Genomic DNA, 19,746 nt, shown 5'->3' with positions numbered 1-19,746 from the left:
ACCGACCTACATGCAGGATTTTTAGAATTCTACTTTACTTAGCAACTCTTGTCCACAGTTTTAATTTATCCCTGATGTAGTACCCTTTAATATGCGGTTCTGAATAACTCCGCTTTTTAGATTTGCGAAAAAGTACATTTACTGCATACCAATACACATTAAAAAACATTATTTACAGTTTCCTCTGTTGTCGCATTTAGACTGATTGCAATACTTCTGTCATTTCCAAAAACATCTAATTCTATTTGATATGTATTACACGGAAGATTTGTTGCGTACACTAGAAAAGTATTGGTCCCATTACTGAGCCTTATGAATCTCTAACAGCTGCGAGTCGATAAATATGACCTAGGGTCTTTCTTTGGACGACTTTGTACATGTAGACCGAAGATAGTAACAGAAATTCTACGCTTGGAACTATAATTTAATATGAAGACACCTGCAGATAAGCAGAAGCATATCTATAAGAAAAATAAAACTGGGGACTGACATAGAAAATCATAATCATTAATTTGAATGTATAGTCACACGATGGACGTGATAAAAATGGTTCATTTCCATTTCATCATCAATAGGCCCACGGCTATGTGTCATATTACTTTAGCATAAAGCATTACACAGCAGATGTAATCGGAATATGCCATTGAAGGTGCTTGGATTTTTGATGTGTGCACTATATGCGGGATGGAAGGATGATGTAATATATCAGTACTTTAATAGTGGGTAGTCTACGCTCTCTAGAGGCATTGTTCCACATTCAATAGTCAGGAACAAGGTGTATACTAGTAGAAATTGGTATGGGTGCAGCGGGAATATAAAAAATCCATCTGTTGCAGAACAGGTTGACGCTGAAGTGGACCATCAGCCTGTACAATTGCAATGATCTTCGATAGATGATTACTAGCCTACGGATCCGGATAACCAAAATGCGTATTGCAACTACATAACGTTTGGGAGAAACGTTTATATCTTCAATCGCTAAAAAGAACTTGGTTTTCAAGCTTTGATTTATAATTATGTTACCGATATCTGATTCCATTGCTTCGCTCGATGGGCTGTATTTTGATCGTAAGTGGATTGCGTTTCGAAATCAGGATGGATTCAGCATGAACGTGTATAGCACGGAAGAAGACAATAGTTTTAATGGAACATTTGTTAATGGTGGGAGAGAGTATCACACACAACGTCACCGTACTTAAATAGCCATGTTTAACTTGAAACTTCCTGGCAGATTAAAACTGTGTGCCGGACCGAGACTCGAACTCTGGACCTTTGCCTATCGGGGGCAAGTACACTTGCCCGCGAAAGGCAAAGGTGCCGAGTTCGAGTCTCGGTCGGGCACACAGTTTTAATCTGCCAGGAAGTTTCATGTCAGCGCACACTCCGCTGCACAGTGAAAATATCATTTTGGAATTTTTTGCTGGGTCAACGTGTGACACTGGGCGAGGATGGTAATCGATAATACCGATAAGGTGTACCCTCTACCATGTACTGTATAGCTGCTTGCAGTATATTGTTTTAGATGTGGGACGTTCATAGGAGATGGGTTGTCTCCAAGAGGGCGGGAGGACCTGTGGTGGGTTTGGTAGTCGACATGAACATAACTAAATCTATGGCACATTAATAAGACTAGAGATCCCGTGCACTCTCATCGGGAGTGTTAACTGGCGCAAAATGTCTAGCAGTAAACATCTAGAGCGAACTGAAGTAGGATGCATATGTTGATTTCGGATTCATTTGCTGGAGTCTTAAGGGAGGCAATCCAGACATTAAAAACTAAGAAGTCGGTGAGCTGAAGCAGAAGAATAAGTCAGGGTCAGATTCATTTGCATGGATTTTTAAGGGGGGTTTGATCCTCCAACTAAGAAGTGACGGTGTAGGAGGCGAGTGACCGCAAATACCGTCGATATGTCACCGTAAGATTGTGGCACTACAATTCGGATTGAGTTGTAAGACGTACTAAGATGACTGCTGTTGCTGGAGGTGACGTTGACAGTGATTTGGTATTGCTTGTACTTGTTGATTAATTGGCTCTCGATGTACGGCAGTTGGATTAGAGTGTAATTACTGGGTTTGCTTCTAAATAAGTAACTGCTCCTACGATTATGCATACTACACATGTGGATATATTCCGTTTTAGAGGGAGTGCAGCAACATGATCGGTCCACTATCGAAGAGCGTGGGGGTAAAAAATGAGCAGTGCTGTGATTACATTCCGAATCTCTCCCTACTCTTGCAGTAACCCTGAATTATGCGTGGGGATGTGAGGCTGATGCACCAATGTAAATGATTTCATGGATAGTGTGCAGGAAGCTCTGTGATGCTGTTAGATTCATATTATAGAGGAATGCTCCATTTGAAAAAAAAGGTGATATATTTATCACGAAACACTATGCTGTCAAAGAAGACTCTGGCACCATCACACTGTCGTACTTCTGGCGTAGTAATCGTAGAAATTCGACAAAGGAGATTAGGACACGTATAGGGATATATTTATATGCGATCATTCGATATCGACGAATTTCAGATGTGTCATATTTTCTTTGTCCAATCCTCGTATAGCGCAGCAGTAAGGCTTGCTTGGCCAGTGAAAAACCAATATCTGGTGATCATAGAGGAAATTTAAAGTACATACCGACATATTCATTTTTGCTTGATCATTGCTTAAATGACTGGAAAAGGAGCGAAGAAAACGATAATACTGCTACGACATAGTCCACACAGTACAGTGATTTTCAGAATACGTATTTAGAAGTAGGCTCCTGTCTGTAGCAGGGTTTCGACACCGGTGAGCTACAGCGAATTGCAGAGGATTGAGAATTGGTGGGTGTTGGAGCTGACTGTAGATAGATGCATTAAAGAATCTAAAATAGCCGAAGGGACCTGCTATTGTTCTATTGCGTAATTTACTTCAGATCACTGGAAACTGTACCAGTCACAAAAAACTCTGGACGGGAGCATCCGCAGGGTGGTGAATTTCACCCTGAACGTTAAAACGACACTCTGACATAAGGGAGGATGACAGGTAATCTCTTCACAGCTTCTTTCAAGTGTTGCGGCCAAACATATTATAGAATCTCATACGTCTCGTGAAGTGATTGCAGTGAGAAAATTAAAGGCTAATACGAAGGTCTTTACCGAGAGACAGCGCAGAATTTCCGTCTGTTGTTTTCTCGATAAGTAAGAGACAACATTCTTCCATGGGTTTTATATGCCTATTAATGAATGGACCGACATCTTAATAGGCAGACTAAATTTACACATATATGTATACTTCGTAAGCCATCGTACAGTGTTTGGTGGAAATACCCTGTACCACCACTGTTCATTTCCTTTCCTATTCCATTTGCATATATATAGAGAGAAAAGAAGACTTCCTACATGCCTCCGTATGAGCGCTAATTTATCGTATTTTATCTTCATGGTTCTTACGTGAAATGTATGTAGATAGCAGTAGAATCCTTCTGCAGTCAGCTTCAAATGTCGATTCGCAGTAGTATTTCTCAAAAAGAACATCGCTTTCCCTAAGGAATTCCCATTTGAGTCAATTGGCGGGTGTAATCCGACTGCAGGGGGAAAAATACTCACCATTCAAAGGGGATCTCATGATCAATTTAGTTAATTAGTCGATCATTTTGATATCAATGACATGCTGCAGGGCAGTGGAAGCGAATACGAGAGCAGCACTTATAAGATTCCCAAGTTGGAGAGGTAATCAGGTGTTTTTTCGTTACGGCGGTAATCATGCACTTTTAGTTGTAGCGAGATCTTTTAACCAAATTTGAATCCCTACTTACACTGGGAGTGGGAGAGATGACCATCGTAATAAAATCAGCTATATTCGCCAATTTATAAAGTGATACATAGTATTAACCTGATATTTAGAGGTGACTGTCGTAATAAAATTAGCTCTATTGCCGAATTTATAAAGTGATATTTACTTTTCGTCTGTGCTGCTTTTTGTCTACCTTAAGAGAGTTCGAAAGGAAGAGGTTTCCTGTGACAGAAGAAGAGCATGATCTTAACACACGTCACAAGCCATAAACGAGTTTCAATTCTAACCTTGTAATGCCGGACGTAATAGATATTAAGCTGATATGAACAGACTTTTTTTACCGGATGAGATAGTAGTTAGAGGAAATATAACCTATGTCATACTATTGTACGTGATTTTCACACTAAGAGAGGTACTGCGCTGTCGAAACGCGTGCATGTTCACATCTCTTCTGTCTTGAAAATGACGTTGATAAAAGGGAAGAATCTACATTTCGCATGAGAAATTCGAGATATGTGGACAACTCACGATCTCCGATTGGGTGAAGTGGATTTTTTTAAACTGGGGAGAGTGGAATTGCAGTTAGAACTCTGTGCCAAAGCTGCGTCTCTGTGTCTCTCAGTGTGCTAAGAGTCAGCGAGTCTGCTCTGTTGTCAGTGGCCGACCACAAGCTGCAACTTAGCCTGTGGCGACCGGTTAGGTACGAAGAAAGTTTCTGGGTGGCAGTTCTTCAGGTACACAATGCAGTCGGTAGTTAGTGCTGGACTAGACTGAAGGTGACTATACTGTTTTTCGTCTTGTGGTGCCATTTTTAAGTAAGATGATGAGAGATGATGAGCACTACACTCATAAAAAGTATCATACATTTTTCCTATTGCTGTTGGCTAAGATGCGACTCGCAACTTATAAATAGGTATAAATTTATTTAATTCCCCAATGCTGTTCGTGCAGGACTTACGTCTACAGGGGCACGGATTTATAGTAACACTGGGACAATGGGATGCCGTCATAATACTGTTCTTACACATCCTTATGTCTCTTCCGGCATAAAAAGTCACCCTCTTTCTGCCAATGACCTTTCAAAGAGGGCGGAGGAGCAGGCAGAGATCCAGGGCACTCTCTTTTCCTAGGGGTGGGAAATTGCCGCTAAAGGCGGAAGAATCAGCTATGACCAACGGTATGAGGATGCTGAAGGCAATGAAAACCATTGCATTAAAGACACGTAACGTGTATCCACAGGACATGTCGCTTGTAATTTAAGAAATGTCTAGGTCATCTCTCGATTGGCAAAAGATTCCGGAATAGTCCCCCATTTGGATCTCTGGGATGGGAGTGCCAAGAGAGAGGTTACCATGAGAAAAAGATTGAATAATTAACGAAAGCATGAAGTTCTACGAGTCGAGGCGGGGAATGTCAGAAGCTTGAACGTGGTAGGGAATCTAGAAAATCTGAAAAGGAAAAAGCAAATGCTCAGTGTAGATATAGTAGGAGTCAGTGAAGTGAAATGGAAATAAGACAAGGATTTCTGGTCAGATGAGTATAGGATGAGATCAACATTTGCAGAAAATTGTATAATGACTGTAGGTTTTGTTATGAATAGGAAGGTAGGGCACAGAGTGTTACTGTGAACAGTTCAGTGATAGGGTTGTTCGTATCAGAATCGACAGCAAACCAACAGAGACATAGATAGTTCAGGTATACATGCCGACGTCGCAAGTTGAAGATGAACAGGTAGAGAAAGTGTATGAAGATATTGAAAGGGTAATGTAGTATGTAAAGGGATATGAAAATCTAATAGTCATGGTAGACTGGAATGCAGCTGTAGGGGAAGGAGTAGAAGAAAAAATTAAAGTGGAATATGGACTAAGTACAAGGAATGAGAGAAGAGAAAGACTAATTGAGTTCTGTAACAACTTTCATCTAGTAATAGCGAATATTCTGTTCAGGAATCACTAGAGGAGGAGGTGTGCTTGGAAAAGACCGCGTGTTACAGGACCATTTCATGGTCAGACAGAAATTCCGAAATAAGATACTGGATTGTAAGGCGACCCCAGGAGTAGATATAGACTCAGATCACAATATAGTAGTGATAAAGAGTAGGCTGAAGTTTAAGACGTTAGTCAGATTGAATCAGTACGCAAAGAAGTGGGATATGGAAATACTAAGGAATGACGAAATACAGTTGAAATCCTCTAAAACTGTAACTACAGCAATAAGGAATAGTTCAGTAATCAGTACAGTTGAAGAGCAACGGACATCTATAAAGAGGGCCACCACAGAAGTTGGGAAAGAAAAAATAGGTACAAGGAAGGTAACTGCGAAGAAACCATGGGTAACAGAGGAAATACTTCAATTGTCGATGAAAGGAGGAAGTACAAAAATGTTCTAGGAAACTCAGGAATCCAGAAATACAAGTCACTGAGGCATGAAATAAATAGGAAATGCAGGGAAGCTAAGACGAAATGGCTGCAGGAAAAATGTGAAGAAATCGAAAAAGAAATGATAAATAAATGAAAAGCACCAGTTCGCTTTTGTTATACAAATGCAGACTGGTTCTTTTCAATTATTATTATGTTATTCTACCAAGAACCGACGGAAGATTCAGTTAAAAAGAAATGATTGTCGGAAATACAGACTCAGCATACAGGAAAGTCAATACAATCCTCACTGACACTAAAAGCAAGGGGTGTATCATTAAGAGTACAACGAGAATTTCACTGTTAAATACTGAGGAGTGAACGGATAGGTGGAAAGAATACATTGAAAGCCTATATAAGGGGGGAGATTTGTCTGATGTGACAGAAGAAGAAATAGGAGCCGACTACAAGATATAGGGGATGCAGTATTAGAATAAGAATTTAAGAGAGCTTTCGAGGACTTTTAAGATAAAATAAGGCAGAAAGGATAGATAACATACCTTCAGAACTTCTACAATCATTGGGGAAAATGGCAACAAAACCACTATTCACATTGGCGTGTAGAATGTATGAGTCTGGCGACATACCACCTGACTTTTGGAAAAATATCATCCACATTATTCCGAACACTGCAAGAGCTGACAAGTGCGAGAACTATGCCACGATCAGCTTAATAGCTCATGCATACAAGTTGCTGACAAGAATTATACACAGAAGAATGGAAAAGAAAATTGAGGATGTGCTAAATGATGATCAGTTTGGCTTTAGTAAAGGTGAAGGCACCAGAGAGGCAATTCTGACGTTGTGGTTGATAGTGGAAGCAAGGCTAAAGAAAAATCAGGACACATTAATAGGATTAGTCAACCTGGAGAAAGCGATCTACAATGTAGAATGGTTCAAGGTGTTCGAAATTCTGAGGAAAATAGAGGTAAGCTATAGGGAGAGATGGGTAGTATGCAATCTGTACAAGAGCCAAGAGCAAATAATAAGAGTGGATGATCAAGAAGGAAGGGCTCGGATTAAAAAGGGTGTAAGATAGGGATTTAGCCTCTGCTGTTCAGTCTATACATTAAAAGAGCAATGCCAGAAATAGAAGAAAGGTTCAGGAATGAAATTAAAATTAAGGACGAAAAGAAAAATCAATGATACTATTCGCTGGTGACATTACTATTCTGAATAAAAGTGAAAAAGAATTTCATGATCTCCTGTGTGGAATGAAGAGTCTAAATAGTAGAGAATAAGGATTTCGAATAACTTGAAGAAAGACGAAAATAAAGAGAAGTGCCAGAAATGAGAGTAGCAAGAAACTTAACATCAGGACTGATTGTCACGAAGTAGATGAAGTGAAGGAGCTCTGCTGCCTAGGCAGTAAGGTAACCAATGACAGACGGAGCAAGGAGGACACCAAAAGCAGACTAGCATCCTTTTTCTCTGTGTGGTGGGTGATGAGGAGTTCAAAGGGGAAGACGACAGGTGATGGTGGGAAGGGGGGGGGGGGGGAGTTTCAAAGAGATGTCTACTAGCATCAAACATAGGCCTTAATTTGAGGAAGAAATTTCTGAGAATGTAAAGCATTGGAGTACAGCATTGTATGGTAGTGAAATATGGACTGTGGGAAAATCGGAACAAAAGAATCGAAGCATTTGAGATGTTGTGCTACAGACAAAAGTTGAAAATTAGGTGGACTGACAAGTTCTGAAGTTCTGTGCAGAATCAGAGAGGAAAGCAGTATGTGGAAAACACTGACAAGGAGAAAGGACAGGATGATAGGACATTTATTACGACATGAGGGGATGACTTCCGTGGTACTAGAGGAAGCCATAGAGAGCAAAAACTGTAGAGGAAGACAGAGATTGAAAAACATGCAGCAAATAATCAAGGACATAGGGTGCAAGTGTTTCTCTGAGATGAAGTGGTTGGCACTTGAGCGGGATTCATGGCAGGCCGCATCAAACCAGTCAGAAGACTGATGACCCAAAAGAAAAAGACTCTCCCAACAGTGATTCACTTGTAAATCGGTAGTAGGCTACTTCTCTGCATTTCGGTGATAATGTGCTGTCCTGTTACTATTACCCCTCCTTCACACAAAGAGCTGTTGGCTAGACTGGCTGGAGGAACTCTCTGATAGCGAAAATGTCCTCTCTACTTCCAGCAGTAAATGATGAAACTGGCTGTTTCTATTTTCTAGCGCTTGATCAATGGAAACTTGGCAACTACTCCTCTCCACCTCCCATACTTCACAGCCAGAGAAAAAATTTCAGTTTACCCACTTATTTTAATTTCCCACCATTAAGATGATGGGAAATTAGACTGTACCAGTATTGTGGGTCAGCCATCTTGGATTGTGAAATCCCCAGCTTGGGGTAAATTCCAATTTTGGTAGTAAATTCAGATTAATTAATCAATTAATTTGACATCAAAAGTGTACCTGTACTGGCGAGAGAGAAGGCTGGGGACTTGCAGGGAGGTGGAAAAGTGGCTCATAGCTGAAGTGGGGAGGGATGACAAAAAAGGGTCCCATGATCAGCATCCATTTTCTCTGTGTGGTAGGTGATGAGGAGGGCAAAGGAGAAGGCGACAGGTGGAGGGGGGTGGGGGAGGTGAGGTTTCTCAGAAGGATGGCTTATCCTTAGGAGGTTATGAATCACTTAGTGGTACAATAGGTTACGTCAAAAATCAGTCATGTGTCACAGTTTAATTAATTTGCTTATCAAATGTGAACCAGAATCCTCTTTATCCCACTGCTTACATCTTATGAACGCTTCTGGAGAAACTGCTGAGAACTTGTCACTTCATTGCTAGGACAGTGTATAAGTTGGTAGGGATGACGAAGTTGGTAGAGAAATCGTCTTCTGTTTAGGGAAATTATGGAATCTCAGATAAAGAAGGTTCTTCATTTAAGCAAGTGGGGGTGGCAGCTCGAGATCGTGATGGCAAACTTATATGTGTCATTGTTTTCATACACAGTCGTTATAATTTACACTGAATTACCAGAAGTCATGAGAAGGTGAAGGTTAATGAGTAGATCATTGGCTGCTGAAGCCAATTTGGTGCATTTGTTGCTGTGCAGTCCTAGTAGACATGTATTCCCGGCAACCCTAATTCAAATCGGTGGGCATTGCAAGCATGGTAATCGTCGACCAGACTCGTGGCTCTGTGGATGCCACACGACGTCGGTTTGTTAAAGACATGTGGACATCCAGTGCGGAAGTTTAATCATGTGGAAACATTGTTTCTAGGGCATAGCAGATCGTCCATAGGCACTGTTGATCTCTGGAAACCGAATTCTTGTGTTATCTTCGATATCGACTTTGCGTGTGGTGATGTGATGTACGCCAGGAGATCACTGTGGTTATCTGGCACTAGTATTGTTCCTCGTTTACGTCCACTCAGGGGGCACATACAGCTTACGGTATGCTGCAGACGCGAAAACATAGTCCCCCAGCAGGTCACCAGCTTCTATCTTAACAATAAGATCCAAAACAAGGACCTAAAGGTATATTTTGAAAGGAAATTGTTGTGCCATAACAGAAGTCCATATTATCAGGGGGGGGGGGGGTGTCTGTCTTTGCCGCTAAGATGAAGTTAAGAAACAACATCTTGCAGAAAATTGGTGGTAGGACATGGGGATCATAAGCTCCAACACTATTAACATCTGTTCTTGGCCTGGTATATCCTGTGGCAGAATACTGCATAGCAGTTTGGTTCAATAGCCCGTGCAACAGATTCATCGATTCGCAACTCAGCCAGACTATGCGCGTCATCACAGAAACAATCAGAAAAACTCCAACTTTCAGGCTGCCTACTCCAACTTTCTGGCTGCGTATTTTCAGCCGCGTAGCTCCCTCAATTTAGCGCCGTGAAGCCTTTCTCAAGCGGGAGTTTACCAAAAACAGATGATGACCCTTACCTCTCTGCACATGAGAACATTCCTGTACTAAGACAAACAAACTTTGCTGCCGTCACTCACCTCTACAGGGTGCAAAATCTCTGGTGGACACCGGAGCAACAGCAGCGGGCTGATGAAGAGAAATATGGCGGAACAACACTACCAAAGAACAGCTGAAGATGCCCTGCATCTCGATCAGGCCACCAGGGTATGAAGAGCATTGCAAAATCTGGTCTGCACTTAATAGAGTAAGGACAGATAGCAGAAGATGTACTGACGTAATGTACAAATGGGGATTAACAACATCGCCAAGTTGTGACTGCGCTGCAGAACGACAAACTGTTCAGCAGATCATACGTACTTGCCCAAACTGATCTTTTCCTGGTGATCCAGAGGAGTTCCCGTTTGCAACTAAGGCATCAATGGTGTATGGTCGGCAGTTAGGGGTACGCCTTTGATATTCTGTGCTTTGTAAATACTGTAAATTTAATCAACTAATAGTCTCGACATTCTTCTCTGCATGTTAAATATCTATATATGTGTATTTTTAAAGTAAAAAATGTTCCCTTGTGTAACTTGATGCTAGCCATACGTCAAATAAATGAATAATCTTCGATATGCTTCTCGCACCGACTATCGTCCCACGCTCAAAGAAGCACATGCTGGCTGTTACAGTACATCTATATGGGCTTAGATGTTGTGTCTATACTCGCACTTCTCGCGCTATCTAGCCGCAATGTTTGGACGTCATTCAGATCACAAATTCAAATGGAACAACGCCTCCTGTGCCTTGTGGCTGCTAAGCCGTGTGTCTTCCAACAAGTAACTACTGCAAGAACTTGCCGAGGTGTTAATGTTAAAACAGAAACCTGCACAAGTTTACTTCTGCAAGTTGTTGCAGCAAGTTGATTTCTGCAAGTATTTGCAGAAGTTCTTCCTCTAGGGTTGCGTCATGAGATGGACAAGTGGACGTTTACAGTGCCATGGATAAAAACAGAAAAGAAAAATCGTAACGGAAAGAGAAATTAAAGAAAAGATAGATGTTTCAGTGAAGAAGCTGATACCGTGGCTTACGATTTATGCCATCAAGAACCATTATTGAATGAAATAAAGTCAGAGGATTTCGCCCAGGCAAAAGCTTTCTGAGAATTTCGTGTGTTATTTTCGAACCTTTCTTGTCTGTCTCTTGTGTAATCACATATTCGAAAATAGGATGCAGAAAAGGTGGCAAGTTATATCACCAAGAGTCGGACATGCTCTAAGAGGCGATCAAAAATTTTGTGTGCCAATGAGGCAACATCATCACGAGTATTGATGTAGTCATCTCAATGATGCACCAGGTTGAAGATACCCATTTGGTAAAACACCGTGTCCTGCTACATGGACAAGTATGCTGATAAAATAGCTCCATATGTAGCAATTATATACAGCCACTCGCTCACAGAAGGATCCGTACCTAAAGACTGGAAAAGTGCTCAAGTTACACCAATACCCTAAAAGGGAAATAGGAGTAATCCGCTGAATTACAGGCCTATATCACTAACGTCGATTTTCAGTAGAGTTTTGGAACATATACTGTATTCGAACATTATGAAGTTCTTTGAAGAAAACAATTTATTGGCACATAGTCGGCACGGTTTCAGAAAATATCGTTCTTGTGAAGCACAACTAGCTCTTCATACTCATGAAGTAATAAGTGCTATCGACAGGGGATGTCAAATTGATTCCATATTTTTAGATTTCCAGAAGGCTTTCGACACTGTTCCTCACAAGCGTCTTCTAACCAAACTGCGTGCCTACGGAGTATCGCCTCAGCTGTGCGTCTGGATTCGTGATTTCCTGTCAGAAAGGTCACAGTTCGTGGTAATAGACGGAAAGTCATCGAGTAAAACAGAAGTAATATCCGGCGTTCCCCAAGGAAGTGTTACAGGCCCTCTATTGTTCCTGATCTGTATTAACAAAATAGGAGACAATCTGAGTAGGTCTTAGGTTGTTTGCAGATGATGCTGTCATTTACCATCTTGTAAAGTCATCATATGATCAAAACGACTTTCAAAATGATTTAGATAAGATATCTATGTCTTGCGAAAAGTGGCAATTGACCATGAGTAAAGAAATGTGTGAAGTTATTCACATGAGTACTGAAAGAAATGAGCTAAATTTTGATTACGCGATAAGTCTCACAAATCTGAAGGCTGTAAATTCAACTAAATACTTAGGGATTACAATTACAAATAAACTAAATTGCAGCGGAGCGATCACATAGATTAAGAGTGCGATTCATTGGCAGAACGCTTAGAAGGTGCTACAGGTCTACTAAAGAGACTGCATACACCATGCTTGTCCGCCCTATTCTGGAGTATTGCTGTGCGATGTGGGATCCGCATCAGGTGGGACTGACGGATGACATCAAAAAAGTACAAAGAAGGGGACCTCGTTTTGTATTATCGAGGAACAGGGGAGATAGTGTCACAGACATGATACGTGAATTGGGCAGGCAATCATTAAAACAAAGGCGTTTTTCGTTGCGACGGGATCTTCTCATGAAATTTCAGTCACCAGTTTTCTCCTCCGATTGCGAAAACATTCTGTTGGCACCCACCTATATAGGGAGAAATGATCATCACGATAAAATAAGAGAAATCAGGGCTCGCACAGAAAAATTTAAGTTCTCGTTTTTCCCGCGTGCCGTTTGAGAGTGGAACGGTAGAGATACAGCTTGAAGGTGGTTCATTGAACCCTCTGCCAGGCACTTTATTGTGAACAGCAGAGTAATCACGTAGATGTAGACGTAGATGTAGATGTAATTGCCTGCTGCACATCCTCGACCGACAGGCATCGTCGACGTTTCAAGATCTATTTAACGGACTGAAGGCGTGATAATCGCACAGGGAGAGATCAGATCAATAAGGCAAGTGCTCGAGTGTCTCTCATTGTTATTGTTTGTAATGGATGAGGCTGGCTTCTCAGATCGGTCGGGTCTAGTGTCGAATTCCACAGTGGTAGTTTTCGAGAGACACGCTGTCCAATACACATTCCTCATTCTCCGATGAGTGTCTACCGGTGTTCGTCCTCCAGCAGGCAAGAAAAGAACAGCAGCATGTTGGTTCCGTTTGGAAGCATATGGTACTAACATTGCCATTGTTCACGTGTCTGCATTTACCACATACATGTCAGAAAGACGCTAATGCCACACGAATCCCTTACCTACATATTGGTGCTTATCCACCCAATTGGAGTTGTGTCGACCGAGCGAGGTGGCGCAGTGGTTAGCACACTGGACTCGCATTCGGGAGGACGACGGTTCAATCCCGTCTCCGGCCATCCTGATTTAGGTTTCCCGTGATTTCCCTAAATCGTTTCAGGCAAATGCCGGGATGGTTCCTTTGAAAGGGCACGACCGATTTCCTTCCCAATCCTTCCCTAACCCGAGCTTGCGGTCCGTCTCTAATGACCTCGTTGTCGACGGGACGTTAAACACTAACAACCACCACCAACCACGGACTTCTGTCACGTTGCATATACTCTGCAGCCACGCCCTCAAACAGGAACTTTTTGATCTTTCCTTATACTTCCCTTTTCCTGAAATAAAGTAATCGTAATTCATTTCCCACATTTGTTGCCCTAGCCAATTACACTGATGAGCCTAAGCATTATTACAACTACCCACCGTGAGGCTGAATGACTCCTGGTGACGTTGTGGCGCAGTAAGGAAAGAATGTAAATGAAACAGAGTCTAATGGGCAGACATTATAGCGAAGTAGTGCAGCAAATACAGAAATCCGGTGATATAAACGGTTTTGACAAAGGACAAATCGTTTCGCCTGTCAATTGAACCGCATTTCTTGTTACACCAGGTCGATGTCTGGGTCTTTACAAGCTGTCATCCAGGCGAGTGGCTCCACGAAACATGGACTCACCACAGGTGCAGGCCGGTGAGACCAGGATTATGCTATGGGGTACAATGAGGTGGGCGTCCATGGGTTCTGTGGTGGTAATCGAAGGCCTCGTGACAGCAGTGAACTACATGAACCTTATTGCGGACCACATGGATCGCTTTAAGCTTGAACTCTGTCCCTACGGCGATGACGTTTTCCAGCAGGATAACTGTGCTTGTTGCAGCGTCATAATCGTTCTACAGTGGTTTGAGTGGCGTTACAGTGAACTCAGGTTGGTGTCTTGGTCGGTAAATGTGCCTGATCTGTGCCCATTAACCACAATCCAGTAATTTGCCGGAATTGCTTCAGCTGTGCGTAGAGATCGGATGCCACATACTTTCGGAATCCTGTCAACGACTTGTAGAATCCATGCCAAGCAGAATCTCTGTTGTAGTGTGTTTGGAAAGTGGAACAACACGCTATTAAACAGATGTTTGGCTCAGCAGTGTGTATATACGAGTATTTAGGAATTCCAACGGTACATTTGTTTTAGCCCATGTTTTAGCGCTATTGTCCTTTACGACACTGACATTTTCATACTTGTATTAAACACAAAAAACTTGCACAAGTTTGAGGAAAACACCCAGCAAGTAACAAGTTCCACAAGTACTTGCAGAAAGACGTAAGAAACTTTTTTCACTAACTTGCGGATGCTATTTCTGCAAGCTGACAAAACTTGTGTAAGAGCTTCCAGAAGTAGCACCTATAAGCGACTTGCATAAATTTGTTTGCTGGTGGGCACACGACTTTACAAAAATACATGACGGTGTTTAAAATGTACCTTCGTTTTAATGATTTTGAAATTCTGTGCTCATTTGGATATGCCTACACTGCGTTCATTTTTAAGTAACTGATATTACATTGATATTTAAGGAATAAAAACATGTACTTAGTCCTAAAGTAAAAACCTATTTGGTTTTTGCATCAAACAATACGATTAGGTGTTGATGTTTTCTAGTTCCTCAGAAGGTAAATAGTTTTCATTTTACAAACCTGATCATCACTCTGAGCTCTCTCTGTAACTTCCGTAGTTCGTCCACATAGGATGCCATATTGTCGAAGTATTCTATGGCTTCGTCCACGCTCTGCTGTCGCTTTTTATTACCAAAGATTTCTTTCTTCCTGAAAATTAAAGAGAAACATTAATTGCGTTACGAGCGTAAATTTCTAGGACATTTCTGAAATCTTCGTTACATTTCATACTGTATATATCTGGTAGCAAACGATTATCATGTGCATGGTTTCAACCTTCTGTTGTGAGACTTAATAGATCGCGACAGCTATTTGCTAGATACAATTCGGTAGGGTAACCTAATACATTTTATAAAATCACGCGTTTGATAGGTAATGCTACGGAGGACGAGTAATCGAGAGTATTATTTGATGTTGCAGCTTCATTGATTTCACCCACATCGATCCTAATACTTCATTTCGTTTCAGCCCAGTTAATTAATTTTGAATAGAAACTGGTTCACTTTGAAGTGTTGTATGCAGTGTATAAAACTATTTCCAATAGTTGAAGATAGCAGAGTTTGTGATTCTTAACGCGCAGATCTTATTCTGTAATAATGAACACTTTGGAAGACATTTTATTATCCGTCAATAGTCATATTATGGCACTGAAGTGAAGCGACCGAGCACGTGAAAAAGGAACCGTGTTGTGTCATCTACTGGGTGGAATTGCATAACCTATTTACATAATCTCATCTTACATTACCTCAAAATTGTTTCCCATTTTGATCTGTAGTGCTATATTCTATCCTCAGTATTTGCGTACGGGGCATTTATCTTACATTTCCATCCCTATACTTGACTGGTAGGGTATAAATATTCCATTAGCTACTTGTTTAGTTGCTGTTTTTCCTTTTGAGAAGAGGCGCAGCTTCCATGACCATCAACTATTGTTGACACTGCAGTTTCAGCAATGTGTGCTTTTCGGTCTTCTTCTTTAAAACGCGGTTTGTATTTTGTGTCTAGGCGCTTCAGTCCGGAACCGCGCTGCTGTTACGGTCGCAGGTTCGAATCCTGCCTCGGGCATGGGTGTGTGTGATGTCCTTAGGTTAGCTAGGTTTCAGTAGTTCTAAGTCTAGGGGACTGATGACCTCAGATATTAAGTCCCGTAATGCTTAGAGCCATTTGAACCATATTTTGTGTCGTAATTTTAGTCACATTTTTTGTTATATCAGTGATAGTTAAAGCGATACACATTTTCTGTTGACTGGTCATCGAAGCAAATCTTTTCTTAACGTGTCCTTTGAAAGTCAGTATTTACATCTTCTGTTTTGATATTTTCACATCGTATTCTTACACGCTATGATCCAGTATATACACTATGTGATCAAAAGTATCCGGACTCCTGGCTGAAACCGACTTAAAAGTTCATGGCGCCTTCCATCGGTAATGCTGGAATGCAATATGTTGTTAGTCCACCCTTAGCCTTGATGACACCTTCCATTCTCGCCGGCATACGTTCAAACAGGTGCTGGAAGGTTTCTTGGGGAATTGCAGCCCATTTTTTCAACGAGTGCTGCACTGAGGAGAGGTGGCGATGTCGGTCGGTGAGGCCTGGCACGAAGTCGGAGCTCCAAACATCCCAAAGATGTTCTATAGGCTTCAGGTCAGGACTCTGTGCAGGCCAGTCCATTATAGGGATGTGACTGTCGCGTAACCACTCCGACGCAGGCCGAGTATTATGAACAGGTGCTCGATCGTGCTGAAAGATGCTGTCACCATCCCCGAATTCCTCTTCAACAGTAAGAAGCAAGAAGGTGCTTCAAACGTCAATGCAGGTCTGCAGTTCCACACAAAACAAAAAGGGGTGCTAGCACCATCCATGAAAAATACGACCACACCATAGCATCACCGCCTCCGAATTTTACTGTTGGCACTACACACACTGGCGTTCACCGGGCATTCGCCACACCCACACCCTGCCATCGGATCGCCACACTGTGTGTCGTGATTCGTCACTTCACACAACGTTTTTCCACTGTTCAATCATCCAATGTTTACTCTCCTTACATCAAGCGAGGCGTCGTTTGGCATTTACCGGCGTGATGTCTGGCTTATGAGCAGCCACTCGCCCATGAAATCCTAGTTTTCTCACATCCTGTCTAACTGTCATAGTACTTGCAGTGGATCCTGATGCTGTTTGGAATTCCTGTGTGATGCTCTCGATAGATGTCTGCTTATTACACATTACGACCCTCTTCTTCTGTCGGCGGTCTCTGTCAGTCAACGGACGAGGTCAGCCCGCACGCTTTTGTGCTGTATGTGTCCCTTCACGTTTCTGCTTCACTATCACGTCGGAAACAGTGGACCTAGCATTGTTTAGGAGTGTGTAAATCTCGCGTACAGACGTATGATAAAAGTGATGCCCAGTCACCTGACCACGTTCGAAGTCAGTGAGTTCCGCGGAGCTCCCCATTCAGCTCTCTCACGATGTCTAATGACTACTGAGGTCTCTGGAGAACCTGGCAGTAGGTGGCAGCACAATGCACGTAATATGAAAAACTATCTTCACAAGCTGCGACACTGTCGCGAATAAAACAATGACCCGTATATACAATAAGTTTCCTTTAATATACGTCTATGGTCACAACCTTTTTGTTAACAGATTCCTTTTTTCGGTCTATAATGACCATCATTAGATCTGTTTTAGAAAAACAAACTTTGTTTTTATAAAACAGATCTGATGGTCATTATAGACCGAAACCGGTAATCTGTTAACAAAACGTTTGTGACCATAGACATAAATTAAAGGAAACTTATGAAAAATTATGTATTTGGGGGTGGTCCGGATACTTTTGATCACAAAGTGATCGTTCTTTGGAGGTTGTCTTCATTTCCAAAAAGGATAATTTGGTCATCTGCAAATAGAAATGTTTCTGATTTATTTATGTCCTGTCTTATCATGGGAGAAGCCCCCTCAAGCACGCAGACGTTCCGCAACGCGACGTGGCATGGACTCAACTAATGTCTGAAGTAGTGCTACAAGGGACTGACACCACGAAACCTGTAGGGCTGTCAATAAATCCGTAAGAGTACGAGGGGGTGGAGATCTTTTCTGAACAGCACTCTGCAAGGCATCCAAGATATGCTCAATAATGTTCACGTCTGGGCAGTTTGGCGGCCAGCGGAAGTGTTTAAACTCAGAAGAGTTCCTGGAGCTACTCTGTAGCAATCCTGGACGTGTTGGGTGTCGTATTGTCCTGCTGAAATTGCCCAGATCTCTCGGAATGCACTATGGACATGAATGGGTGAAGGTTATCAGACAGGATGCTTTCGTATATGTCACCTGTCAGAGTCATATCTAGACTATCAGGGGTCCCATATCACTCCAACTGCACACGCCCCACACCATTACAGAGCCTCCACCAGCGTGAATATTCCCCTGCTGACATGCAAGGTCCAAGGATTCATAAGGTTGTCTCCATACCCGTATACGCCCATCCGCTCGATACAATTTGAAACGAGACTCGTCCGACCAGGCAACATTTTTCCAGTCATCAACAGTCCAATGTCGGTGCTGACTGGCCCAGACGAGGCGTAAAGCTTTGTGTTGTGTAGTCATCAAGAGTAAACGAATGGACCTTCGGCTCCGAAAGCCCATATGGATGATGTTTCATTGAATGGTTGGCACGCTGACACTTTTTGATAGCTCAGTGTTGAAATCTTCAGCACTTTGCCGAAGGGTACACTTCTGTCACGCTGAACAATTATCTTCAGTCGTCGTTGGTCCCATTCTTGCAGCATGTTTCTTTCCGGCCGCAACGATGTCTGAGGTTTGATGTTCTACCGGATTCCTGATGTTCACGGTACACTCGCGAAATAGTCGTACGGGAAAATCTCCACTTCATCGCTGCTTCGGAGATGCTGTGTCCCATAGCTCGTGCACCGACTGTAACATCACGTTGACACTCATTGAAATCTTGATAACTTGTCATTGTAGTTGCAATAGCCGATCTAACAACTGTGCGAGACACTTGTTGTCTTATATAGGCGTTGCCGACCTCAGTGCCGTCTTCTGCCTGTTTACATATCTCTGTATTTGAATACAAACGCCTGTACCAGCTTTTTTGACGCTTCTTTGTAGCTGTTCCCAATAATATTATTGTGGGAGCTGGGTACATTTCACATCAAGTTTTGTTTTTCTTTGTGTCTAATGTTTAACAGATTTCTAATGATACGTTCAATTTCATTAAATTTATTCACTGGAATGCTATAAGTAGGAACGGCCTTATTTTGGGAACATGCATTAGACTCTTTCAGTTACCTTGTCTTTCACTGTCATCACCATCACTACGCTGTGCAGCTTTAATGTATCTTAAGCAAGAGTTTGAAAGAAGACGATTTCAAAAAGAACGAACTATAATTTTCTTCAGACAAATGGATCGACTTATTACTGTTTCACAAACTCAATTTTATGTTTTATCTTTCACTGTATGTAACCATACACTCAGTATGAGAAATATAAATTATATGTAGTATAAAATGCCAACGGCCTTGCCACAGTGGTAACACCGGTTCTCATCAGATCACCAATGTTAAGCGCTGTCGGGCTGGGCTAGCACTGACCATCCGGTCTACCGAGCGCTGTTGGCAAGCGGGGTGCACTCAGCCCTTGTGAGGCAAACTGAGAAGTAGCGGCTCTGGTCTCGTAAACTGACATACTGCCGGGAGAGCGGTGTGCTGGTTGATTGATTAATTAATTGAGAGAGTATGGGA

General features: G+C 42.1%; 1 protein-coding gene across 1 annotated transcript in view; it reads right to left on the bottom strand.

Moving 5' to 3' along the window:
- The window catches only part of LOC126354404 (uncharacterized), a 356,054-nt gene that overhangs the window by 92,882 nt on the left and 243,426 nt on the right, over positions 1 to 19,746 (bottom strand). Inside the window, exon 6 of the mRNA XM_050004016.1 lies at positions 15,013 to 15,141. Within this exon, the coding sequence (XP_049859973.1) occupies positions 15,013 to 15,141 (129 nt within the window). The remainder of the gene's footprint in view (positions 1 to 15,012; positions 15,142 to 19,746) is intronic.

This window comes from Schistocerca gregaria, chromosome 3 (genome assembly GCF_023897955.1).
Source record: "Schistocerca gregaria isolate iqSchGreg1 chromosome 3, iqSchGreg1.2, whole genome shotgun sequence".
Classification (NCBI taxonomy): domain Eukaryota; kingdom Metazoa; phylum Arthropoda; class Insecta; order Orthoptera; family Acrididae; genus Schistocerca; species Schistocerca gregaria.
The sequence above is the reverse complement of the archived record's forward strand: the minus strand, read 5'-3'. Positions and strand labels throughout refer to the sequence as shown.